This window comes from Bos javanicus, chromosome 24, assembly GCF_032452875.1.
Source record: "Bos javanicus breed banteng chromosome 24, ARS-OSU_banteng_1.0, whole genome shotgun sequence".
Lineage (NCBI taxonomy): Eukaryota > Metazoa > Chordata > Mammalia > Artiodactyla > Bovidae > Bos > Bos javanicus.
The window spans coordinates 28,891,738-28,919,582 of NC_083891.1; the positions used below are offsets into that span (position 1 = coordinate 28,891,738).

Genomic DNA, 27,845 nt, shown 5'->3' on the forward strand with positions numbered 1-27,845 from the left:
TAAAATTGGAATTATTTGATAAATATAGTGAAATTGTTCTCTTGAAGAGTTGTATTGTGTTCCAGTACCTCCCCACTATAAAATAGATACTTGTCATTCCATATCAATTCCGGGCATTATTTATTTATTGCCAGTGCTATTTCTGAAAAATTTATCTTGATGCTTTAAGTTGCATGTGTTGAATATCCAATTAAAGTAAATTCCCTATTCCCGTCTTACGTTGAATTTGGGGTGGGAAAGTTGTTACCTTTTCCTCCATCCACTTATAATAACCTTTTATCTACTAGAGATGTTGATACATGATTTTCATACATTTCCTTTGTTGTTATTTGTTTTCGAACTTTGTTTATCATTTTTCCCTCACTATAACTTACAGTTGTTACGTTATGATATTTGTCATTGTTTTGATTTTATCTTGCATTCTGGCTTTCTTTTTATTAATTGTTGGCTGTGCTGGGCCTTTGTTGCTGTGTGGGCTTTTCTCTAGTTGTGGCACTCAGGCTTCTCATTGCAGTGGCTTCTTTTCTTGCAAAGCACGGTCTCTGGGGCGCGAGAGCTTCAGTAGTTGTGGCTCCCAGGCTCTAGAGCACAAGCTAGATAGTTGTGGCACGTGTGCTTCAGCTGCTCTGCGACATGTGGCATCTTAGTTCCCAGACCAGGGATCAAACCAGCATCTCCTGAATTGGCAGGTGAATTCTTTACCACTGAGCCACCAGGGAAGCCCCCCATTCTGGCTTTCTGGAATTGTTTAAAAAGATCTTTCCTACTCCAAGATGCTAATCTCCTGCATTTTATCTGTTTTATTTATTTATTTATATTTGCATCTAAATGTTTAACCTCTGTGGAGTTTATTTTAGTCAAAGAAGGAAGGTATATAGATCGCCTTTGCTTTTCCTTTATGGCCAGCCCAGTTGTCCCAACACCATATATTGATTTAGTATTCGGATTCATTTAGCATCAGTGTCACGATCATACTTAGTCGTCCCATACTTTTTATGTCACTTATGCTAATGTGTTTTTTAGACTGTTTTTCACATTAATATTTTTTTGAATTTTTGCACTTGTACAAACTTTTAAAATTATTTAAGTTTTGAAAATTATTATACAGATAGATATAGACATAAGGTAGAGCAAGACACCATAGACATAAACTGGCAAATAAGCATATGAAAAACTAAACATGCGTTTTAAAGCCTAAGCATCACTCAATTCTCTCCTCCCAAGGGCCTTGATTGTTTTACTACCCATTCTCTTAAAAGCCTTAATGAACAGGTAATTCTAATGCTTTTTATTAATACATTGTTCTAAAATATAAAGAAGTTTTCAAGCCTTTTACAAAACAGCATCACTTTAATAGGGCAACTTAGTAAAGGTGGCAGGGCTTCCCAGGTGACGCAGTGGTAAAGAATCCACCTGCCAATGCAGGAGATTCAAAAGACGTGAATTGGATCCCTGGGTTGGGAAGATCCCCTAGCATAAGAAATACCTACCCACTCCAGTATTTCTGGTTGGCACATTCCATGGACAGAGGCGCCTGGAGGGCTACACTCCATGGGGTTGCACAAAACAGGACATGACTGAGCACACACACGGATGGAGTGAAGTAGCATGCAGTAGACCAGTCTCTAATTAAACTATCCTGTAATTTATGAGTACAAAAAATACCAACCCCAAAATTCGAAATATTTCTTCTGTATGAATTCTTACTGGCTGAAGTCATGTGGTTAAATCTCAAAAAATAAATATTTTCAGGTCAGTGTTGGGGTAAATTCTTGCTCTCCAGATTCTCACTACTTGCACATAAATGAGGAATATTGATAACAAAATAGAATTAATTATAGAATGGTAGGGACAGTTCAGTATTAAAATCTCTTAATGTAATATATTAAATAAGTCAAGGGAAAAAGAGACTCTATAAGTGTTGAAAAGGCTTGTCTAATAAAATTTACAGTTTCCTGTGCTTAGTTCAGTCGCTCAGTTGTGTCCGACTCTGCGACCCCATGAATCGCAGCTCACCAGGCCTCCCTGTCCATCACCAACTCCCGGAGTTCACTCAGACTCACGTCCATCGAGTCAGTAATGCCATCCAGCCATCTCATCCTCTGTTGTCCCCTTCTCCTCCTGCCCCCAATCCCTCCCAGCATCAGAGTCTTTTCCAATGAGTCAACTCGTCACATGAGGTGGCCAAAGTACTGGAGTTTCAGCTTTAGCATCATTCCTTCCAAAGAAATCCCAGGGCTGATCTCCTTCAGAATGGACTGGTTGGATCTCCGTGCAGTCCAAGGGACTCTCAAGAGTCTTCTCCAACACCACAGTTCAAAAGCATCAATTCTTCGGCGCTCAGCCTTCTTCACAGTCCAACTCTCACATCCATACATGACCACTGGGAAAACCATAGCCTTGACTAGACGGACCTTTATTGGCAAAGTAATGTCTCTGCTTTTGAATATGCTATCTAGGTTGGTCATAACTTTCCTTCCAAGGAGTAAGCGTCTTTTAATTTCGTGGCTGCAGTCACCATCTGCAGTGATTTTGGAGCCCCCAAAAATAAAGTCCGACACTGTTTCCAATGTTTCCCCATCTATTTCCCATGAAGTGATGGGACCAGATGCCATGATCCTCATTTTCTGAATGTTGAGCTTTAAGCCAACTTTTTCACTCTCCACTTTCATTTTAATCAAGAGGCTTTTTAGTTCCTCTTCACTTTCTGCCATAAGGGTGGTGTCATCTGCATATCTGAGGTTATTGATATTTCTCCCGGCAGTCTTGATTCCAGCTTGTGCTTCTTCCAGTCCAGCGTTTCTCATGATGTATTCTGCATATAAGTTAAATAAGCAGGGTGACAATATACAGCCTTGACGTACTCCTTTTCCTATTTGGAACCAGTCTGTTGTTCCATGTCCAGTTCTAACTGTTGCTTCCTAACCTGCATACAGAGTTCTCAAGAGGCAGATCAGGTGGTCTGGTATTCCCATCTCTTTCAGAATTTTCCACAGTTTATTGTGATCCACACAGTCAAAGGCTTTGGCATAGTCAATAAGCAGAAATAGATGATTTCTGGAACTCTCTTGCTTTTTTGACCATCCAGCGTATGTTGGCAATTTGATCTCTGGTTCCTCTGCTTTTTCTAAAACCAGCTTGAACATCTGGAAGTTCACAGTTCACGTATTGCTGAAGCCTGGCTTGGAGAATTTTGAGCATTACTTTACTAGCCTGTGAGATGAGTGCAATTGTGCAGTAGTTTGAGCATTCTTTGGCATTGCCTTTCTTTGGGATTGGAATGAAAACTGACCTTTTCCAGTCCTGTGGCCACTGCTGAGTTTTCCACATTTGCTGGCATATTGAGTGCAGCACTTTCCCAGCATCATCTTTCAGGATTTGAAATAGCTCAACTGGAATTCCATCACCTCCACTAGCTTTGTTCGTAGTGGTGCTTTCTAAGGCCCACTTGACTTCACATTCCAGGATGTCTGGCTCTAGGTCAGTGATCACATCATCATGATTATCTGGGTCATGAAAATCTTTTTGTACAGTTCTTCTGTGTATTCTTGCCACCTCTTCTTAATATCTTCTGCTTCTGTTAGGTCCATACCATTTCTGTCCTTTATCGAGCCCATCTTTGCATGAAGTGTCCCCTTGGTATCTCTAATTTTCTTGAAGAGATCTCTAGTCTTTCCCATTCTGTTGTTTTCCTCTATTTCTTTGCACTGATTGCTGAGGAAGGCTTTCTTATCTCTTCTTGCTATTCTTTGGAACTCTGCATTCAGATGCTTATATCTTTCCTTTTCTCCTTTGCTTTTTGCTTCTCTTCTATTCATTTCATGTGCTAAATAACCTCAAAATTGAAAAAAAAGATATGTTAATGCTTCTTTAAGTTGATAAAGCATATCCAGCAGAAACCAGTAGCCAGCATCATACTTAACAGGAAAATCATAGAAGCATCGCCTTTAAGAAGAAACAATTCAATGGAACACTACACAGCCTTTAAAAAGATTGAAATGGTTTTCTATGTGCTGGATGAAAAGATTTTGAAGATATATTGCCAGGAGTAACTGAGTGATTATATTTGTTTACAAAGGAAGAAAAAAGATAAAATTTCTAGAAGAATACCTGTAATACTGAGAACTCAACCTTGGGAGAGGAATAAACTGTCTTATGTACTTTTACTGTTTATGAATGAATGACTTTTACAATAAAAAGAGTCAAAATTCCGTGTGCACACTTCATTCTTTCCGAATTCTCATCTTTTCTCTTGTTCTCTGTGACTTCTTTAGGCCAGTTCCACATTTTTAATTATCCTGACTCTTTTGTATGGATTTAGCGAAAGGATTTGGAAGCTGGACAGAACTGGCTTAGGACAGGGGCTCTGTCAATAAACTGAGTAAAGTTACTTAGCTTTTCTGAAGCTCAATTTCTTTGCCTTCAAAGGTGGATCGTTTCTGCTTCACTCTTTTGTATACAGATTAGAGTCATAGAGCTCTGAGCCAGATGCCTATCAGCTATATCTCCCTTAAGAATATTGTTTGGCTAACTTGAATTTTGATGGGAAGAATAGCTTTTGGTTTTCATCCATCTGTGCTGTTTATGGCTATGGTTATGGTATCTTTTATCTTCTCACAGGAGACCTAAATCCATTAAATCATTTCATTTTCTAATTACTCTTGCAGTTGAGGGCACATGCAGTGGATATTAATGGAAACCAAGTGGAGAACCCCATCGACATTGTCATCAACGTTATTGACATGAATGATAACAGACCTGAGTTCTTACACCAGGTTTGGAATGGGACAGTTCCTGAGGGATCAAAGCCGGGTAAGTTGGAAGATCATAATTTGGAGGTTCTTTGAGGAAATACAATGTTATCCAGCCCTCATATATAAGCTAGATGAGAAATCATGTGAGCCTTTAGTGTCATTTTCTTTCATTCATGCTGCTTTTAGGCAAGACTTAATTCATTATATTTAATTTTTTAAATTTAATTTTGAATTTAAGAAAGCCTCGACATTTAAACTTAACGCTATATATTTCCTTCACCATCTATACTGGTTTGTACATAAGCCAATTTATAGATATAACTGTGTCTTAAACTGGCACTTTTCCTGGTTCAGATACACTTGTCTGTATCTCAGAAGAGTAGAGGGGTGGGGGCAGCTGGGGTGGGAAGGCAGGGCTGTGCGGGAAGTTCAACCATCTGTAGCTCTGTCTGAGTCACATTTTAGAGTCGAGTTCGTCAGTATTTTAAAATACAGGAAAAAAAAAATCAAAGCATGTTAAACATATCTTTACTAAAACACAAGGCTTATACATATATTCTAAGGATAAATAAACGTTGTGCTTTTTTGCCTGGGAAAGGCTCTTGGTTTTTTAAAATCATTCATTGGTCCTTTTTCCTCTATTATTTCCAATTTTATAGAATTATCATTTCATAAAAATTACCAAAAATAAATCATTACAGGTATATTTACTATGCATATGCACATGCATTTCCATAAAGCCTTCCCGTAAATAAATGACTCTGAATGATCAGGAAATGTAAAGACATTTCATGAGTCGATTTCCTGCACTTGTTCTGTAAGTTTGAAAACATCCTTCTAGGCAAGATTTGATAGAGTCATGAATCTTAAGTTAAACTAAAATACAATGTTGTAAGCAATATTTTGGTTCAAGATTCCAAAACACATTTTTTGTTTTGTTTTGTTTTAACCATTCATTCAGCAGATGTTTATTTTTTTTAATTTTATTTTATTTTTAAACTTTGCATAATTGTATTAGTTTTGCCAAATATCAAAATGAATCCATCACAGGTATACATGTGCTCCCCATCCTGAACCCTCCTCCCTCCTCCCTCCCCATACCATCCCTCTGGGTCGTCCCAGTGCACTAGCCCCAAGCATCCAGTATCGTGCCTTGAACCTGGACTGGCATCTCGTTTCATACATGATATTTTACATGTTTCAATGCCATTCTCCCAAATCTTCCCACCCTCTCCCTCTCCCACAGAGTCCATAAGACTGTTCCATACATCAGCGTCAGCAGATGTTTATAGAGCACATACTGTATGCCAGACGTTGCTCCAGCACTGTAGATGCAGCCGTGATAAGTTAGTTGTGCCCTGTTGGAGCTTAAAATCTAGTAGAGGAGAACAGTAAAAGGCAAACAAGCAAGCACATGTTTTAGGGAAAAAAATAAAGTTTTGGAAAAAAAAAAATTAAACTTGGTACATAGTCAAATAGGATGCCTTGTTCAGAAGGACAAGCTCTGAAAAGAGATTTGAAGTATGTGAACAAGCCTTAGTTAATTCTGGAGCGAAAAAAAAAAAAATGTACCCTGTAGAGGGAACACTAGCTGTAAAGGCACTAAATCAAACTGATCTTAAGAGTACTAAAGAAGAAGGTAGCCTGGAGATGTAACATTTTATAATCCAAGTCTTAAAAAAATTGCATGGAGCAAACCATCTTAAATAATAACATTTTCTCTCTACTTCTCAATTTCAGTTTGTCTAACTAGTTTGAATGCATTTGATCGTAATGGTTTGTAGACTTCCTTTCCACGATATCTAATAAATTTGAGTCCCTGAGTTTGTTACAATGTTCTTTTAATCTCCTCGGAAATAATGAACCCCAGTGCAAAACCCCCTATTCAGTGTACCAAAACAGTCATGCATGGAATGATTCCTCATGACCTCAGTAAATGGAGTATGTGTTGTTACGTAAGCCAAGTAAGCATACTTGGCTTACTTTCACAAAGTGACTTAGGCTTTGTGGAGAATCATACCCCACATGACATTTTAGATTCTACTGCACAACGGAAAAAAAAAAACAGCAGAGGGAAGGAATCGGTGGCCATAAAAGATGTTTCAAATGACATCTATGTTACTTATTATTTGCATTTTATATAGACAAAAGGATATATAAGATATATATCTGAAGGGATCCTTTCTTTGAATCATATAGTGAATTTGTCTTTTAAGTATATGGAAACATTTAGTCTTTATACATCTGTAAAAAAAATTTTTTTAACCATTTTCCTTTCAAGCAACTCAACTATAGTTTATATTTTTTGAAGTGAGTTCTGTTCTTATCAATAGTGTTTTAATCAAGGCTAAATGATTAAATGTTGGTCTGAAAAAATGGAAAGGGACTTCCTTGGTGATCCAGTGGTTAAGATTTCACATGCCAATGCAGGTTTGATCCCTAGTCAGGGAGCCAAGATCCTACCTGCCTCTTGGTCAAAACACCAAAACAAAATGAGAGCAACACTGTAACAAATTTGCTAAAGACTTTAAAAATGGTCCACATTTTTAAAAACAGAAGTTATTTTGTAAAAGAGAAAAAGTGGAATGAAGATTGATGAAGAAGGTAAATATCCCTTCTGTTTGGGAGACCCTGACATGAAAGGCAACCATTCATTTTCCATGTCTGCTGTCTAGGAACATATGTGATGACGGTCACTGCGATTGATGCTGACGATCCAAATGCCCTCAATGGGATGTTGAGGTACAGAATCCTGTCCCAGGCGCCAAGCACCCCTTCGCCCAACATGTTTACAATCAACAATGAGACTGGGGACATTATCACGGTGGCAGCTGGACTTGACAGAGAAGTAAGCCAACTGAAATCTGTATTGAATTTGCTTGTAATCTTAAAAGTGCACTGGCTCACATCTATCTTGTCTCCAGGCTCAGTGGAGACAAAAGAGTCCCCCTGCCAATGCAGGAGACGTGGGTTCGATCCCTGGGTCGAAAAGATCCCTTGGAGAAAGAAATGACTCCAATATTCTTGCCTGGGAAGTCCCATGGACAGAGGAGCCTGGTGGGCTACGATCTACGGGGTCACAAAGAGTCAGACACGACTGAGCAACTAAGCGCACACTCAATAACATCTCCACGAGATTATTCATGTGTTCATGGTCATGAAGAAATCAACTGTACTCTTTTACAGAATTTCAAGTTGGTTAAATGATGTATGTAAACTGGATAAATCATTGCTGGTCCATGTAATATTTAGGGTGGTCATTGACTAAGTTAAGCCAGTAACCTTCTGGTATCTACTTTTTAAACTTCTTTGCATTTTCTGTTTTCCCTCATACTCAAAAGATTTGATGAGGAATTAAATGAAAAATCGTGCCCAAATAAAGTGTACATACATTTAGGGTAATTTTTAACATTCATATTTTGAAGAGGGTACAAATGACACGTGTGATGAGGGTTTTTTTTTTTTGTGTGTGATCCTTGATTTAGTACAGAAGAGATGATCACTCTCTCTTTAACTCTAAGATGAACTTAAGAGGTTTGAACACCAAGAACTGCCTGCAGTCCACTGACAGGGCTTTAAAGCTATAAACACAGAGAAACACACTTCGGGTGTATATTTTGTTGTAAAGGCATACAGTGTTGACAGTATTGAAATATTATGTCGGATCACAGCCTGAGAAGGAATGGGTGTTTCATTCCTGCTAGAAGGGTCATCTCGCTCTGACAGAGTGAGCCCACCGTCCTGTGGCACCCTGCTGTGTTCTGTTCACATGATTCCTTCTGCCAGGAACCTCTTGCCCCTTTTTCTTGATTTTGAACCCTCCAGTTCTTCACGTTGCCTTTCAAGCCCTGCTTATATCCTTTCCTGAAAACTCCAGCCCTACTGAATTTTCCTATACCCTCTCTCCATTCTGTTCTAACCATTTTCTTAGCGATTCTCAAGGTCATTATTGATTGTCAGTAATCATTGTGTGAGTGAATTGTCAAAGTGCCGACTCATAGAGATCTGTGCTTGTAGGTTTCTGGCTGAGCCAGCTTCTATCGTAATGAGACCTCGTGTTATGTGTGTCAAAAGGAAACATTAGACCTACCATCATAAATATTATTGACAAGGATTTTAGGGCTTGGTTTTTATGACGTTTTATTTGTCTTAGTAAGTAGCATCCACTTGAATTGGATCGAAGAAAACATTACTATTTCAATTCATTATGTACGCAAGATAGAGGTGGCAACACTTTAATAAAGTAATATGAGCCAATCAAGATTACTTAATTCACAATTGAGCCCAGAGCCTTCCTTAGGAGTCAAATGGATGGCTAGTACGGTATTCCTGTTGCTCTAGAAATGGTTTGCACCAGAGATTGCTGAAATTTAGCTTTGCAGTAGTACCTTTAGTTCAGTGATATCTGGAACATGTATATCTTTTCACCTCTTCCATTACTGTATAAAATACTATTCTTAAATGTCAATAAATTCAGCATGAATACTGTATTTTATAGGAAAATATAGCATATTTTTTTAATATTCTCGGAAGTGCCAGGCTGCTCACATCCTAAGGAGGTATATAGCTCATCTCCCAAACCTAATATTTCTCTTTCATTTCACACTCTCATTGTGAGATACAGAAATGGGACTTCATCTTGTTTTCATATAGTAATATTCCTATCACATTTAGCCTGGATGTTTTATGAAAAGCAAGAGGCATAGAGAATGAAAGATAGTTTTGCCAAAGCAAACCAACCGTATTTAAAAATCAAAGAGACTGTATTTAGTTTAGGGGGTGAAAGTTGCAAGTCAGGCTATACTTTGGTTAAGTATATCTTGCGGTGGCCGGAAGCAGCTATGCACAACCCGATGAAATGAAAGTGGACATGAATTCAAAGCTATAGAATCACAAGTTAGATACAGCATGAGAAATTGCTTCTTGACAGTGACGCTATTAAACACAACAATGAGTTACTAGGGAAAATTATGGAAAACCTTCCTTTTTTGAAAGTCATTTAACATGGCAAAATATATCTATGTCAGATGGTTTATGGTAATTCTGCCTGAGGCCAGGGATAAATTATGCTGACTTCTCCAGGCCTCATGTAAGCTGGAGATGCTTTTATTTCTATTAGATTTCACAGTTTTCTTTCTGTCCAAAGTCATTTCCGTTGTCATCCTCCCAGGATGGACGACACCTTTAAGTGATTGAACGCCTAATCATTGAAATGCTTACCGTGATTTAGCTTTTTCTTTTCCTTTCATCTCCAGGTTTTAAAAAATTCCAATTTTGGGGGTTCTGCAGACCTAAAGCTTCACGCACGACACTCGCCAGTCTTCAGTTTTTTAATCTCCATCTGATTTCTTTACTTTTTATCTTTTAGTTTTCTAAATATATTTTTTAAATTTATTTTATTAAAGTATAGTTGTTTTACAATGTGTTAATTTCTGCTGTACAACAAAGTGATTCAGTTATATGTTTGTGTGTGTGTGTATATATATATATATATACACACATATATATAATGTGCCGTGTTGTGCTTAGTCGCTCAGTCATGTCTGATTCTTTGTGACCCCATGGACTGTAGCCTGCCAAGCTCCTCTGTCCATGGGGTTCTCTAGGCAAGAATACTGGAGTGGGTTGTCATCTCCTCCTCCAGGGGATCTTCCCAACCAGGGATCGTACCAAGGTCTCCCCCATTGCAGGCGTATTCTTTACCAACTGAGCCACCAAAGAAGCCCATATATATATTTATCTATCTATCTATTATATATATATATAGTTTGGGATTCTCAGGTGACTCGGCAGAATCTGCCTGCCACTGCAGGAGCTGCTGGAGACACAGGTTCTCTCCCTGGGTGGGGAAGATCCCCTGGAGGAGGAAATGGCAACCCACTACAGTATTCTTGCCTGGAAAATCCCGTGGTGGGCTACAGTCCATAGGGCTGCAAAGAGTGAGACACGGCTGAGCGGCTGAGCACACACGCACACATGTATATGGTTCATTGCTGGATAGTGAGTCTAGTTCCTTGTGCTTTATAGTAGGGCCTTGTTGTGCTGCGATTCATGGGATCGCAAAGAGTCGGACACAACTGAGTGACTGAACTGAACTGAACTTGTTGTTTATCAATCTGACTTCTTGTTGCTTGAGTTGGTGGTAACCATTCCTGGCATTTTCTTCTTTACTCCAGCTTTTATATGTCCATCTCCTGCCCTTTTTGGTCAGGACTACTGATGAGTTACCCTCTGCTTTGAATAATTCTGGCTTTACCTGGTATGGGCTATTTGACCTTTAGTGTCTTAACCTGAAACCTCAGCTCCCCCATCTGTAAATGGAGGTAATAATATTACATCTACTTCATGGGACAATTGGAAGGATTACATAACACGAAGCATATAGCATTCAGCACAGTGTCCAACGCATGTTAGTTTTCCTTTTCCCATGGCCGTCATAGATCTAGCCTCAACATCCAGTGAGTGATCACCATTACTTTGACTTCTCATAATTTTTCTCATAGCAAGGAAAGAATTACACTTCCTGTTTTCCAAGCCAAGTAATACTTTCACTTGGGCTCTCAATTCTGAGTTCTTTCCTAAAGGAATGTTCTCTTATCTTCTGTGGTCTTGGTCTTCCCTCCTCTGAAGGGTCTTTCCTAGAAACCCGACTGGTTCCTTCATAATCCTCGACCAGCTGAGTCTCCCCTCTGGTTGAAGGGCTCTACAAGACCCACAGCCTGAAGTCAGAGCTCTTCAACGTGGTGCCCCAGACCCTCTAGGATGCTGGTCCCAAAGCCTTCCTTAGTCTGAGCTCCTAGAATTCTTTACTTCCTGCTAGGAAGCCAGTGCTGGCTTCCGCCCATACCACCACATGCCCGTCCTTGTACAGATCTGAGCTTATCTGTTCTTCTGTGTCTGTTGTTTCTTCTGCCTGAAGATTCCTTTGCCATCTTCCTCTAGAACAGGCTAATACCTGGTCTCTGAGAGCCGCCCTCAGCCCCTCCCTGGGCTACCTACCCATAATGGCCTGTGTTCCTCCAGATACACAGACTGTGTTCCATGGACATCTTATCTGCCTTCCAGCTCCTGATATTCAGTGAGGTCCCTGTGTTCCTCTTCTTTTCACCCTGAACTGGAACCTGGAAGAAAAGTTCAAGTTATTAGATTTTCCTCTTCGTGTCAACACCACACTCCCAGGGGCAGCCATACTTGCCCTTCACTCCACCCATTCTTGGCCTCCTTGGAATCTGGCTTTCCACCTGCTCCCCTGTCTCAGGACACACTCACGCTGTGCATTTATTGGAGAGCCCTCACACAGCGCAGCAGTTACTGGTACAGACTCTGGATCCAGAGAGAGCTGGATTCAAGTCTTTTTTCTGCTATTTACAGCTCATGTCAGTGGGTGCTTCCCTGCTCCCCTAAGCCTTGGTTTCCTTCTCTGTAAAATGAGGATAAAAATAGTCCACCTGCCTTATCAGTTTACTTTGAGACACAGCATAAAGTGTGGCTCATACTTAGTGCTTGTTCTCAATAGATGTCAGTTTTTATTATCAAGGCCCATAGAACAATGCCGGCATACAGTAACCATTCAAAAAATGTTTAGCCTACAAATGTATAAGGAAGATAGTACTGTCGCCCTACCTCACAGATGAGGGAACTGGGGAATTTGCATGTAAGAATTTGAACAGGGTCACAAACCTGCACTTCCCTCCTAGGATCTCATGATACTACTTACTTGTCCATCCCCTAACCCAATGCATCCAAAAGCAAACCTGTCATCTCCCTAAACCTGTGCTTCCGGAGGAATTTCCAACGTGACCAGCGCCCCCGCCCCAGTTTCCCAAGATCACGATCAACTTCATTGTGCCCTGCTCTCCATCCACTGATTGATTTCATCAAGTTCTTCTCAGTTTACCCACCAAGTTCATCTTGCATTTATTCTTCCCTCTAGGCTTGGAGGACTGGTTGAGATGCACCTCTTAAAGACTGCTCCCATCACTTCCTCCTGCTCTTACTATGGTTGCATTGCAGATTTAGCCGCGTGATCCATTCATATTTGTCACTTTCATTGGTCTCTTGCTCTTAACGGCAGCAAGGCTGTCTCTGGTTTTGTTTATTATTTTATTCAGGTAAATGCTACAATGTCTGGCATCCAGTAGACATTCATTAAATGTGTGCCAAGTGGATGACGGAATGTTCTCACCTCTTCATTCACTTAGAGCACTCTAGTTCAGTGCTGTAGTTTCAAAATACGTAACATAAGTATAGTGATTTTAACTGATACATCTAGAGAAAGCCAGAGAACCCCAAGTCTTTTAGATGCTTACTCCATCAAGTAGAGACTGCCAGAGCACAAACATTGTATTGGCTTTATTTTTAGTTATATTTATGGTCAGTGGTGCTAGTTTTCTATTTACAGTACTTTTATAATAAATTGTTTCTTAAAAGAGAGTTCCTGTCAAGATAAATAGTAAGTGACTCACGCTGTAGAAAGATGAGGATATAGCAGAATTGAGAAGATGGCATATGAATCAGTTTTGTAGTTTTGGATACAATGAGCTAGCTTATGCTCCCAGTGTATATTTTAATGAATAAATGATAGCTAACCATGTATGGTTTTTTCCAAACTTGAAATTATTTTTATAGTATCACACAAGGTCCAAGGCTTCTCATACATTCATCCATCCAGCCACAAATTCAAAAGCATTTGTTCCTTGCTTATACTGTGGCAAGCATTATGTTATATACCAGGGACATAAATATCAGCAAAGCAGTGGCCCTGAGGAGGGATCTGTGTGCATGTATGTAGCTGGGGAAGACAGACAGATGGACTGATAACAGCCTCATAACGGAAGCGGTGATAGAGGTATGTCCTGAGTTGGAAAACAACTCTTCCTCAAGGACTTTCAGAAATCATCTCTGGGGTGACTTTAAGCTTCGTGCTTGCCAGACTCAGAAAAAGGGGAAAAGGGTGTTCGGGGCCAGGGTTTCTCACCCTTGGCGCTATTGACATTTTGGACAGGATAAGCCTCTGTTGTGGGGGCCTGTCCTGTGCGTTGTAGGTGTTTAGTAGTATCTATGGTCCCTACACATTAGATGTCAGTAGCACCGCCCAGCTATTACAACCAGAAATGTCTCAGGATATTGACAGGTGTCCTTGGGGGTGATGAGGGTGGGGGGCAAAATCACCCCAGTTTAAAAGCAGTGGTTTAGGCTGAGGAAAAGGCAAATGCGTTTGAAGATAGATATTGGGTTGGCCAAACATTTGTGTGTTTCAGTGCATCTTATGGCCAAACCCAAATGACCCTTGTGGCCCACCCAATACAAACAGCTCAAGATATGGGGTGAAAAATGGAAAGTGAGAGCTTTGGTGGGAAAGGGGAGTCAGGGGATGGAAGAACTGACAACAAGGAGAGGAGGTTAGATTTTATCCTTTCTAGAACAGAAAGCAAGGAAATGTTTTTAAGCAAAGTTCCCTTGATCAGACACAGGACTATGAGGGTGGGAAGTCAGCTTCTTATGAAATCTGAATATCAGTCATTCAGAACTAGATGCCCAGTGACTAAATTAGGCAAGAAGCTCTAAATAGTTTGGTAGTCTAAAACATAGACTGTTGTGTCTTCCTTACTAAATGTAAAATTGTTTTACCAATCAGGCAGTTAAATTCAGACTATGATATTTAACAAGTTGGCATTTTTCTTTACTTGAGGAAACACTGTATTTTAGAAATAACAATGTTCTTTTGTAACTTAGAATTCTCAAGACTAGCTTGCAGCAATAGGAAATTTCAAGTATTAGCTATTGATCCCAATATTTCAGCTCAGTGGAAAATTGGGCTTATTATACTTATATAATTCTAAAGATCTTTGTAAAATAGATATTAACAAAAACCCATTATCTCCACATAATGCAATGTATGTTTTTTTTTATCTTCTGTAAACATATTTATATTTTTTGATAATGCTCATCTGTTTCTGAAAATAACAGCCAAGAAAAATGGCATTTCAAAGTCATAACAATTTTTTTTTTATTTTTCATGATTTTCAGCTGGGAGGATGAACAGAATACCCTACAAAATTCTCTTGATAACCATGAGAGCATTAAGCTGAAATGACACTCTTGATTGGGAATGGAAATCATTGAGAAATGTTTTAGTCTATGTAAGCAGTATGGTGAGGGGTTATGGGTTAAGAAAAATTAAAATGGCTCAACCAGCCCTATTCCTTTGTTTCTTTTTTTCCATTCAAAAAAGTGGGGTATTTTTTTTTAAGACAAATGAAAAGGAATGGAAATAAATAACTGCTAAGAGATTGGCATAGTGGTGGGCATGGCATAGTGGTGGGCAGGCTAAAAATTGAATGTGTGAGGTTTGACTTTCACTCTTACCCCTTCTTTGCCTTGCCCACAAACATCTAAAGCAAAAGCTACAATTTGTGTCTGTTCTCTCACAGCTCCCCAAATCCCTCAAGAGTGGTCATTCATAATGTCAGCTATATTTAGAATTAAGGGAAACGGTCTTTGCAGTGACCATTTATCTTTTTGTATGAAGAAGTGAGTTTAATTGTTCAGGATGTTTTAGCGTTTTTTAATGATCTCTGTATTTTTTATCTGTGCCAATTTCCATGGAGATTTCAAATGATTTTAGGTATTTGTTTGGTTTGGTTTGGTTTAGTTGCTAAGTCGTGTCCGACTCTTGTGATCCCATGAACCGTAGCCTGCCAGTCTCCTCTGTCTATGGGATTCTCCAGGCAAGAATACTGGAGTGGGTTGCCATTTCCTTCTCCAGTTTATTTTGTTTAGGTTTTCCTAGTATAAAACTAAGTCAGCCAGTGCTGTAGACTGTCTCAGACACTCTCAGGATTTTTCTGTTAGATACATTACAACTGACCTTGACTCCCCTTTAAAAAGTTCAATCTGGTATTTGAAAGCAGTGATGCAAATTTGATATTAACCATCTATATGAAAATATATCCATATTCATCATAGGTCTGTGGACTCAGTGAGTGTCGTACTCAGACAGAGGTCCACTGAGAAGGCAACTATAAAAAAGCCTACTAGGTTCCAAGATGAAGAATATAAACAGAAACTCTTTGTTTTGGTCTTCACTTCATTTAACAATATATGTCTCCTCTATAGTTGTAAATAGTGTGCACCGAAGAAAATACTGCATCAACTTTGCTATAATAGAAGGAACATATGTAAAGAGGTATAAAAGGAAAGCATATATACTTATGAATTATATATGCTTTCTTCTCCCTCTCAAGTTTCTTGATTGTTTTTAGTAGCCTAAACTGGGTAGAAATTAACATCTGAGAAAGTAAACACAAACCACATGACTGAAATGCTTGATGACAGTGTTGTGAAGTTTGGAAGAAAAAGAAAAGCTGAAACCAGATGGAAGTTTCGGCTTAGCAGCGAATTTCACACATCTGCCACGCGTTCCTTTCCGCCAGTCGAGGTGAAAACATCCAGTTAAATCTCTCTAGACAAGGACCAGACCTATGCTTCACAAGTTAAAGTAAACTCCACTTGGGAAATTTCAAGTCCTGTTCATCAGAGTGAATAATGCCGTGCTTTTCTGGGTGTAATCAAGAGCCACTTACAGAACAACTGTGATGTCTTCTTGAGGAATTTGTTTCATTTAAGTTGTTATCTTTATGTCTTTTTAGAAAGTACAACAGTATACGTTAATAATTCAAGCTACAGACATGGAAGGCAATCCCACATATGGCCTTTCCAACACAGCCACGGCTGTCATCACGGTGACAGATGTCAACGACAATCCTCCGGAGTTTACTGCCATGACGGTAAGTACAGACTGTCACTCACAGAACTCGAGGGCTGTGGTCCATTACCGCGAAGTTTCGTCATGAATGACAGATGCGTTAAATAGAGCCGGAACTTGCTTCATTCACCTCATTGTAGAATGGCTGCTGACTCCCATGTTTTCTGTCACTTACACCAGAGTTTTAAATGAAGCACCAAACTAATTTGTTCTTTTGTCCTCTCCAAGTCCACTGATAAAGTTATTAAAACATCCTGCCTGGAAGAAATGACCTAAATAGACTTTAGGTTGTTTTAACAAAATATTCATAAATATCTTAAGGTCCACAAACCATGTGACTGATTGATGCTACTTTGTCAGCAGATAATTATGATCTCTTGGCTAAAATGATTTCCTTGACAAGTCCTTTCTTCTGACCCCCACTCATGAATCATCCAGATACTCACAGAATTTACTATTACTGAAATTAATTTTAAATTTTAATTTTAATGAAACTATAACATAATTTGGAAAAAAATAATTTGAGGGCCACATAGAGTTATAGTATTTTTAATGTCAAACATAAATGCTGTGATTACCTGCATTACTAATCTCCTCGCTTAGTGTGGATAATAAAGATTTAATGGGGCAGTAAAATCAGGGCAATGTGATCATCGAGACACGCCGTCCTTCAGGGGTGCCCGTCGCTGCTCTGAATCGGCTTTGTCTTTTCTTGCAGTTCTATGGTGAAGTCCCTGAAAACAGGGTAGATGTCATCGTCGCTAATCTAACAGTGACAGATAAGGATCAGCCCCACACACCGGCCTGGAACGCCATCTACAGAATCAGCGGTGGAGACCCCGCCGGCCGCTTTGCCATTCAAACTGACCCCAACAGCAACGACGGTTTAGTCACCGTAGTAAAAGTAAGTGCCATGGTCTCTCTGGTGGCCACTCGGCCACAACCATATGTGCCACCCACTGCTTAGTTTGTTATTGACTCAGGACATTTTCTTTCAACCGTCTCTATGCTGTTCTGAGTCGCTCAGTCACATCCAACTGTTTGCTACCACGTGGACTGCAGCCTGCTAGGCTTCTCTGTCCATGGGGATTCTCTAGGCAAGAATACTGGAGTGCGTTGCCATGCCCTTCTCCAAAGGATCTTCTCAACCCACAGATTGAACCCAGGTCTCCCACATTGCAGGCAGATTCTTTACCATCTGAGCCACCAGGGAAGCCCCTCTCTAAATCAGAGTTAATGTATTTGGGGGAGTCACATTTGTTATTTTTTACTTATGTTGATGCCAAGGCCAACATAGTCTCACTCTCTCCCTGGAATATGATTGATTTTCAATCATCCGGGTGTTTTAACAGTGAATATACAACAGTCCTCAGCAGTGTTAACAGTCAGTGCAGTCAATGTGTTAGTGTTATGTTGTGGAATTTTGTATGTGTGTATATATATATATATATATATATATACACACACACACACACACATATGTAACATCTCTTTATTTTATTTATTTTGACTGGGTCATGCTGTCTGGCATGTGGGATCTTAGTCTCCTGACTAGGTATTGAATTGGTGCCCCATGCATTGAGAGTCTTAACCACTGGACTACTAGGGAAGTCCCACATCATAGAGTTTTGATGGCCAACTGATACCTATTAGGAAGGATTCCCCACACCTACTATTCTTATGTCTGTAGGCTGCTTTTAGAATATTGGCTCAGGGAACAAACCAGAAAATACCACCAATGTATAACTAGATGAGTGTAGGCGATGAGAGGGCCTACGCTCTTAAAAGGTTTTGAATTTACTTTGCCGTTTTTAAATGCCATTTTTAAGAAATTGGTTCTTCTAATTTTTCATTGTCAAAAAGTAAAACAAAGCTGAGTTCTGGAAGTAAAAGGGATGTTAACTTCACGTGTAACAAATAGACAGTGCTAATGGAAAACCTCTGTGAAGTGAGCATCACTCTCAAGCCACCCAGGCAAGAGTTTGCATCTTTGCCTCCCATTCCAACACTCTTGGGCTTCCCCGGTGGCCCTAGTGGTGAACAATCTGCCTGCCAATGCAAGAGACACAGGTTCGATCCCTGGGCTGGGAAGATTTGCTAGAGGAGGAAATGGCAACCCATTCCAGTATTCTTGCCTGGAAAATCCCATGGACAGAGGAACCTGGCGGGCTACAGTCCTTGGGTCTCAAAGAGTCAGACATGACTGAGTGACTAACACTTTCATTTTTTTCCAAAGATCTTAGATAAGTAAACATTGTCAGCGATGTTTCATGGGTCTAGTACCCTCACTCAAAAGAATTCTGTATTTCCTGGCTTCTTTGTTGTCTTGTTTAAAATAGTTCAGAAAGGGAAGTTGAACTGGGGATTTTAGAATGAGAATAAAAAAATTTCTCAATTAGAGTTGAGGAGGTGGTCTAGGTGAAGAAACTAGTGTGGTCTGTGCCAATTTCAATTTTTTTCAGTAGCTTCTGCCCTTGGTCTTTCTTAGACTCTCCAGGATGGCAGGAGAGCTCTTCTTCTCATACTATTAGTATTTCATACAGTAATGCTTATGGGTCTCTTAACTGGAAGATCATCAATGAAATTAAGAGGGAAAGTCCAGTCTGGTCACTTGACTCTGGTTAACTTTTCTACTGACAATGAGATTCAGTGAAACTTTATGAGCTAATGTTTACATTATCTGTGCATTGCCTTTGTTTCTAGTGGCATGCTTAGATTTGGCATTTGTACAGACCAGTAAAATCCTCAAAATTACTTTGGAAAACAGCCATAGACTTAGTTTGCTAACTAAGGAAAAAATAAAAAGTCCTTCTACCTGTGAACACTATTTTTTAATTGTATATATGTGAATACTCTAAAATGTATACTTGAAATTATGAATGAACTTTTAATAGGAAAAGTTTAGCTTTGTGAAAAAAAAATTCACATTTTCTAGTTTTTGTTTTATCCACTTCATCACAGACTGTTTAAAAGCTTTCCTGGGTGAAGAATGGTCTTTGTACCAATGTTTGAGAATACAATCTAGACCATCATGTTCTCACTGAATCCCAGATTATTTAGTAGTTTTTTGTTATTTTTTGGTAAACAATGCTGCTCTTAAGAATATGTAAGTTCTTAGATGTAGCTAAATAAATGCAGTGTGCAATAGTAATAAGCATTATTTTGTGAACATAAGTCTTTGAAATGCACAAGGTACATAAATATCTTGTAGAAGTAGGTTACGTTGTGATAAATATTTCAGTCATTGGCCATGCTAATGCATGCTTTCCAGAAATTTGAGAGGAACCTATGGTGTAGTGAATAAAAAATTAATGTTTTAGAAATGGAGTTACTAGAAGGATCAACTTAAAAATGCAAATATTCTTATTTCCTGCAAAAATATGGTTTCTCCTTTAAAAAAAATTTTTTTTTTGGTTCTTCCAGCCAATCGACTTTGAAACAAATAGGATGTATGTCCTTACTGTCGCTGCAGAAAATCAAGTGCCATTAGCCAAGGGTATTCAGCATCCACCTCAGTCAACTGCGACTGTGTCTGTCACAGTTATCGATGTGAATGAAAATCCTTATTTTGCCCCAAATCCAAAGATCATTCGCCAAGAAGAAGGCCTTCACGCCGGTACCGTGTTAACAACGTTTACTGCTCAGGACCCAGATCGATATATGCAGCAAAATATTAGGTATCAGGTGCCATTGATGGTGTTTTGTCATTTTCATTATGTTCTATGCCGTGCATAAAATTTTTCACCATTTGGGTGAGAAATTTTCATTAGCACCTGTACTCCTTATTACAAGATTATTTTTAATTATTTGATGTAATTTTTTCAGTGGATCAATGAGTATATTAGAGAGGAGATATATAAATGGATCTACTCTTTTATCATTTAAAGAACAAAAGTTTTCAGCCTCTTTTTTCTGTCCTTGCTCCTTTTAAAACATGTTTAGTAATAATTTAGCCTGTGTTTTATGCCAACCATCACAAAAAGCTTCTACCGTGAGTAAATAGGAGAGTCTCAGAAAGCTTATAACATTTATCTCTTTTCCACACATCAGGAAGAAAAGAAAACTCATGCCAGTACCAAGATATAAGAGCTAATTATTTTCATCCCTCACCTGTACAATGGTTAGAGGACTTATAAAATATATCTGTAAAGATTTCCAGCCTCAGCAAAATCTGATTTATCCTTCCTGATGAGGGTTGGCAGAGCATACCCCACATGACTATTATCCATCGCTGGTGATGGTAATTTTAAAAATTAGCTCATATTTTATTTAACTCCTTTCAGTACTGTTGACAACAGATAACTGTGCATCTTCTCTTCATTTCTCTGTACACTGGAGTCAAGACAGATGAATAGCTAGTGAACAGGTGTATTGAAGTCATGTAACTTTTTACCTCTCCAAACGGGATATGTTTTCCAATTTGTATATTGGTTATCTAAGCTTGAAAAGCTCATCCCCACCCCAAATAAAAAAGCAAATACAGATAAATCTACTCAGACCAGAGGATTCCCCTTGAAGGGTGTAGTTCTGAGGTTTGGCCCAGGTGGGCGATCCTAGGAGAAATGGGATTATGGGAGCGAGGAGAGGACGGTGGTCTCCTCATTGTGACCGAATCCCCACCATGATAAGGTAGTAAATATTTAAGGAGTGTTCTGTGATAGAAAATTCAACTTCTATTATAATTTCTCTTAAGTCCTATACATTAGGGCTACTGCTCACTTAGAAGATATATTAGAAGTATTTTATATGGACCATTGCTCTCTTATGAACTAGATAAGAGCTTATAATGAGACCTGTCAAATCTGCCCTAGCCCCAACCGACAGTACAGAAACTGAGTTCCTCATCTTTCCCCTCTACCACCTATGTAACGTTTACTTCACACCTGGCCACGCAACACACAAACCATGTTGCCTCCCAAACCACTGCCACAGAAATACTCGCAGTACAGCTGTTTGTCCCAACCATCACCTACAGAAATGCAAGTTAACATGCTGTTTGTGTCTGGGACTAAACCAGAAAAATCAGCTTCCTGTTTTAAATTTCATGTCAAAAGAAATAAACTTACTGCATTTTCATTTTGTAGATACACCAAATTATCCGATCCTGCAAACTGGCTAAAAATAGACTCTGTGAATGGGCAGATAACTACCATTGCTGTTTTGGACAGAGAATCACCGAATGTGAAAAACAATATATACAATGCTACTTTCCTTGCTTCTGACAATGGTGCGTAATTAAATGTAGTCACTGTATTTGTCCTGGATGTTGTTAAAGGGAGTAGAGCCTCATCACAAATGCATCATCAGGAAATGAGGTTTTCTAGGAAACCCAGTTGTCTAGAAAAATTTCATTCCGTCCAAGGCGCCAATGACCTTCCCTCCTCTGAGGCCCAGCTTCTATTTTCCATTTCCTTTGGGCGTTCTGTATTTGCTGCCTTCTGCAATGAACGCCCCCAGGGTCCTTACACCCTCCATGGTCACCTAGCATTGTGATCACAAGGCTTTGTGATTGTTCTGCTCTGCTGTACCTTGATGGCACAGTAGCCCCACACACTGTGTTTTTCGAGGTGGTCATTTTTGATTTCTTCTAATCAGCATGTTTGCTACCATCAGTCTGTCTGTCTTTAGCATTTTTCCTCTAAGTCTCTAACTCTAGTCTGCCATGTCTAGGAAACTCTTTAATTTCTTGCATAAGTTAAAATAATTGAATATTTGAGAATGTTGGTTTTGAAAAGCATAAACATATAGTTTAGCATCTTTTTTTTTTTCTTTCTTGGTTCTTCTGGACTCTAAATGGCCGAGGTTAATAGATAGCACTTTTTTCTTTATATCTAGAACGTAAAAATGACTTACTTTAAACTGGAATTGGACTTGTTTTAGGTCTCAACATGATATGGTTTAAGAGTGGAGCTTTGAAATTCCACCTGACCTCCCCTCCCCCCTGGATCCAGACTCCATTTATACTATTCTTCTAACTGCAGGATTAGCAGTATGGTTTTAAATCTGTCCATTTCCTTTTTCTGTTGAGTACGGATAATGGTAGCAGTATGTAACTCGTGTACAGGGGAAGATAACAAGGCTTGTATACATAAAACTTTTAAAACGGAGCCTGGCACAAACTATACACTCAAGTAATTATTTCTATGCTGTGTAAATAGTTTTAAAACTAAATCACAGCCATCTTATAAATTGTTTTAATGTTGGACTGTGAATGTGAGCATCTAATAAAAATAGTAGGCTTTTTCTATTTGGTGGCCAAGATGTGCAGTTTGAAAAACATTGCCTGTCAACATTTTTGATAAGAACAGTTTCAAAGAACCATTCCTAATCCTGTATAAGATGATTCAATGAGATCATTATCTGTTATAAATCTACGAGGTGACAAGACCAAAGCAATATTTCTTATCCTTTTTAATGTGAGACCTACTGTTCACAAATTTAGAGTTGAAACTTGGTGGGAAGCATGTCTGCCATTTCACATGAAAGCAGAGCATTTGCATCTGTTTTACATTTTCTGTAAGTGGTAGCTTTCTCCACCCTGAAACTTACAGTAATATATCTTGCACCATTATGCTGAGATTTAAAGAGCTATAAAATTATATGTATATGTGTGAGTTGTGAGTTACAACCAGATTTTTCATTCACCAAGGTGGATTGTTTCCTAATTGAAAGGGTGTTTGATATGAGAGAAGTGAGCAGTTAAATCTGTGTAGCTGTGATGTTTTGCAAATGCACTCGACGTTAAATCATAAGGCTGGATTTAGAGCCCCAGTTCTGCTCCTTAATGTCTGGACAAGCTATTATAATCTCTATGCCTTCATTTCATTATTGATCATTGTTTTTGCTGCTTGCTATTCTGTGAAGTCTTTATGAGAGTCAAATAATATGAAATGTGATAATAAATATGAAAGTAATTCAAACTATAAGGAAACATAGTGGCCCTCGTGGTTAGACCACAGTATTAGAATATTGTAAACAGCCATGCTACCCCTCCATCTTAACCTCCCTGCTCTCAGAACCGTCCATATTCCTTAGAGAGGCCCACAGAGATTTCTCCTTGTCCTGTCCTGAAGAGTGTATGTGTGAATCTTCCTAGTTTCATGACCTTGGGCAGGTCACTTAACCCTCTGGGTCTCAGTATGCAGCCTTATTTAGAAAATTCCTGTATTTCTATTCTCTTAAGTGCATACAATATATATATTATATAGTTAAATATAATTGTATTATATATTGTATATTCAAATAATATAATTATGTTTACATATAATAACATTTCCATTACATTTTATATATTTGTTATATATTTATTCATAAATATTTGTAACATAGTAGAGTCCAACTCAAAAGATGAGATAAGTGTAGAGATAACATATTATGGTGGATGGATTTGGGGTCAGGCAGACCCATCTCCACTAGCAACCCCAATACTTCTAAGAGGATGCAACCATAACCAGTTTATAGAGACACTTAGGTTCCTGTCTGTTTAAACCAGCTTCATAGGATGACAATGAAATGATGTATAGAGTGCAACCTAATACTCTCAAGCAAGTGATCCAGCTCCTCCCCAAGATAAGGTCTGTGAGTCTGTAGACTGTTTCAATATTTCAGAGTTATGTCTGGGCTTGAAAAGCACTCTGGGGTTCTTTCATGCACACGTCTTGTTCTCCATCAATGAGTTGGGTCCATCAGATCATGAGCCCGGGTTTCTGCTTGCTTACATCCTCCAGTGCCGAGAGGAGCTCACTGCACATGGGGCACAGAGTAAGTTCAGCAAGGGCACAGGACCACATGTGGTGGGGATGGGGGCTTGTGCGTGTGCGTTGTTACCGCCCTCTGTGTCGGAACCTCCAGTGGGAGGAGTGCAGGGTCATCCTAGAAGAGACACCAGAAGTGGCTTTGTACCAAAACAGCAGAGATGCTGTGGCAACGAGATTTTTCCAAGGTTATACAGTGATAAGGGCTAGAAAGCTAGAAACTTTGAGAGTTTCACTGTAACTGAGAGTCAAGGGAGAGAGTTGTTGAGCATTGGTTTGTGATTTTTCTCCCTTTTTAGGAATCCCTCCTATGAGTGGAACGGGAACACTGCAGATCTATTTACTTGATATTAATGACAATGCCCCTCAAGTGTTACCTCAAGAGGCAGAGATTTGTGAAACTCCGGACCCCAATTCAATTAACATCACAGCACTTGATTATGACATTGATCCAAATGCTGGACCATTTGCTTTTGATCTTCCTTTGTCTCCAGTGACTATTAAGAGAAATTGGACCATCACTCGGCTTAATGGTAAGGACAGATTAATTATTTGAATATATGTGCATCTGAGAGGCTTTGAAGCCTGGTATGTAAAGTCCATTTATCATCTTTCTCCTTAAATATATTTTAAAAGCTACTTAAAGTTTAAATAAGATATGAAAAGCCCTTAAAGCCAAAAAAATAAAAATAAACTTTACAAAAAGGTTACAGTGAAACCTGCTTTAAATGTACCCTTCGGTACATGATGCAGTCTAGAAAATGCTGTGTGTTTTTCAATCTTATGATGTATAAACTCTCCGACTGTGTTTTTCCCCTTTATCGTATAGGTGATTTTGCTCAGCTTAACTTAAAGATAAAATTTCTTGAGGCCGGGATCTACGAAGTTCCAATCATAATCACAGATTCGGGTAATCCTCCCAAATCGAATATCTCCATCCTTCGGGTGAAGGTTTGCCAGTGTGATTCCAACGGGGACTGCACAGATGTGGATCGAATTGTGGGAGCAGGGCTGGGCACCGGCGCCATCATCGCCATCCTGCTTTGCATCATCATCCTGCTCAGTGAGTACTTCCTGGTGTCTCAGCTTGAATTCCTTTTGCTTCCAGGATGTTAAGCAAAGTAACTTTTTTCTTTACAGTCGGAAAATACAAAGCAACTTTTTGCTTTTATTTGTTGAAATAGTCACATAACATATAGATGACATGATTTGACCGCAGTGCATTCACTGATTGTGGCTCTTGCCATCTTGTGGCATCCAGGATCCTGGCTGAAAGCTTTTGCCAGTGCTGCTGGGAGCCACGAAGGGTTCCTGTTTCCCAAAGAATGGAGTGGAGGCATGTGCTTTCATCTGAGTTTGAACTGGTGGAGCCAAGAGTTGCCTGTTGCTCTCTTCTCTAAGGAGTTTTTCTTTGCCATAAAAATCTTCGTTTTTCCTTTTAGTTTCTCCCCTACATTTTTCATTCTTCATTTCTTTCATTACTTCCTCCATAGTGGGCAGTGATCCAAGCTTCTCATTCTGTCGGGATATCCCCTATTTCATAGTCTATTTCTCTTTCATTTGCTACTTCTAGATAATTCTTGTCTCTAGAATAGTTTGTCCTCTCCAGTTCTTGTACTCAGGGATATAGTACTGTTTGTTCCCAAACTGGTCAGTGCCCACTTGCTCCTTCACTTCCTTTGACAGTGCTCTCTGCAAGAGACAACAAATCCCGAGACCCTCCTTGTGCCCTCTCCCTGTGCCGTCCCACCAGCTGTGCTCAATAAAAAGTAACTTTTATTGTTGCCTTTCAGTGGAATCTAACAACTCTCTTCCATCTCTGAGCAGTTTCTCACAGCCAAGCCCACTTTAGAATGAGGAAAACCCTGAGCATCCTTGCATGCACTTACCTGTTTGCAGCAAACCCAGCCAGCCTACCTCTTCCACGCCCGTTGCCGTTTTCTGATGCTGATCACTTGCAGAGCTGCAACAAACTTCATAGAAAAATATTAGGCAGTCCTAAGTTGAAGCACTTCTCTTAGGATTTGTGTCTGAATTTATGGCACATAGTTGATGATTTAGGAAAATAAGTATATTGCTTTCCTCTGCTTTCCTTTATAGAAAGCGCAGTCAGCAACCTGCTCCAGTCATGCAGGGATCAAGGTATTTGTTTCTGATAAGCTGTATAAAATAGCAAGAGATTGTATTTCATACAGCACATCAGATAATAGAAATGATTACACAGCTCAATAAATTGTCTGTCTTTAGAGCCAGTCTAGATTAAGGAATTGCTCCTTTTTAATGTACTTTGCAGTCTTTGGTTCAGTGGAATGCAAGAAATTAACCACTGGAAAGTACTTTAGGAACCACTTCTAAGTATGCAGGTTAAAAGAACAAATTGCCTGGCCCCTGTGCTGTATTGTTGAGTAGCAGCAGGACTTAGTTTATTGTGCAATCATGCTATGCACCAATCACTTTCTTCAAAATGTTGGCCATTTCTTTTATGTTTTCTCCATTTACAAGTGTTCTGGTAATTTAGAATCCCGTCCTTTTTTTTTCTAAGCAATTACTGTAGAAGCCTGAGCATTTTTTACTTCCTATGTGGAGACTACTTTGACTATAATTTGAAACCTACATGCTATACTAATAATCCACTTGCTAGATTTAGCCCTGGAACAATGGCAAATGAGATCATGTATCTGGCTTTAAAAGGAGGATATTTACTTTTATGGCCAATAATAAAAATGTGCTCAAATAAGAGTCATTAAATCTTTTTGCTTCAGGATGTAAACTGATAGCTCCAGATTTTAGAGGGAATGCATTCCTAGATGTGCACTTAGGGATATGTTTCAATTTCAACTAACAAGAGGCATACATGCCAACCTTATCAAGAAAAACTTAGAGCTGATGGATTGTGGTATGAAGAAGGACTCTAGCCATTCTGAAGGAAAATGAATCGGTGCTGATTTTAACATCAACCAGCTGGAAAATTTATGATTCTAATCCTGGTGCAGAAATGTAGAGCAGGAAGTGTTAGTGTTAGTCACTCACTCATGTCTGAGTCTTTTCAACCCCATGGACTGTAGCCCACCAGGCTCCTCTGTCCATGGGATTCTGCAGGCACAAATACTGGAGCGGGTTGCCATTTACTTCTCCAGGGGATCTTCCCGACCCAGGGATCGAACCCAGGTCTCCCACATTGCAGGCAGACTCTTTCACCATCCAAGCCACCAGGGATGTTATTTCAGTTCTCAGACTAATCCCCTGGCCTTCTTACCTGAGGCATGCTATTGAACAGGAAAGAGAAAAGCACAATGGCACGATAGAAAGACCCAGGCCCTTGGGAGTCAAAAATCCTCAAGGTCAAGTCTCTGATCCAGGTCTAGTTTGCTGCAAAGGCATCTTGGCAAGCACTCCCCCTCCTTCATAAGTGTGCTTCTCTCTGATTTGGGGAGGAGAATGATGACTGATCAACCGGAATGGAATGGCAATTAAGTAATAAGTGGCAATTTCACCTACTGTATTTTGTTGTTTTTAGAATTTCCAATCCATTATATGGCAAAGCAAAAGATAGACAGAGTTATTGTCCCC

The 27,845-nt window shown here is 39.3% G+C and overlaps 1 protein-coding gene and 1 pseudogene across 1 annotated transcript in view; one reads left to right on the forward strand and one right to left on the reverse strand.

Moving 5' to 3' along the window:
* CDH2 (cadherin 2) overlaps positions 1-27,845 on the forward strand; it is a 250,820-nt gene that overhangs the window by 187,903 nt on the left and 35,072 nt on the right. The window contains exons 6-13 of the mRNA XM_061399687.1: positions 4,668-4,812; positions 7,430-7,602; positions 16,406-16,543; positions 17,240-17,425; positions 19,945-20,198; positions 21,606-21,748; positions 24,575-24,808; positions 25,105-25,338. Of these exons, the coding sequence (XP_061255671.1) occupies positions 4,668-4,812; positions 7,430-7,602; positions 16,406-16,543; positions 17,240-17,425; positions 19,945-20,198; positions 21,606-21,748; positions 24,575-24,808; positions 25,105-25,338 (1,507 nt within the window). The remainder of the gene's footprint in view (positions 1-4,667; positions 4,813-7,429; positions 7,603-16,405; positions 16,544-17,239; positions 17,426-19,944; positions 20,199-21,605; positions 21,749-24,574; positions 24,809-25,104; positions 25,339-27,845) is intronic.
* LOC133237858 (NADH dehydrogenase [ubiquinone] 1 alpha subcomplex assembly factor 2-like) lies at positions 25,332-27,540 on the reverse strand (annotated as a pseudogene).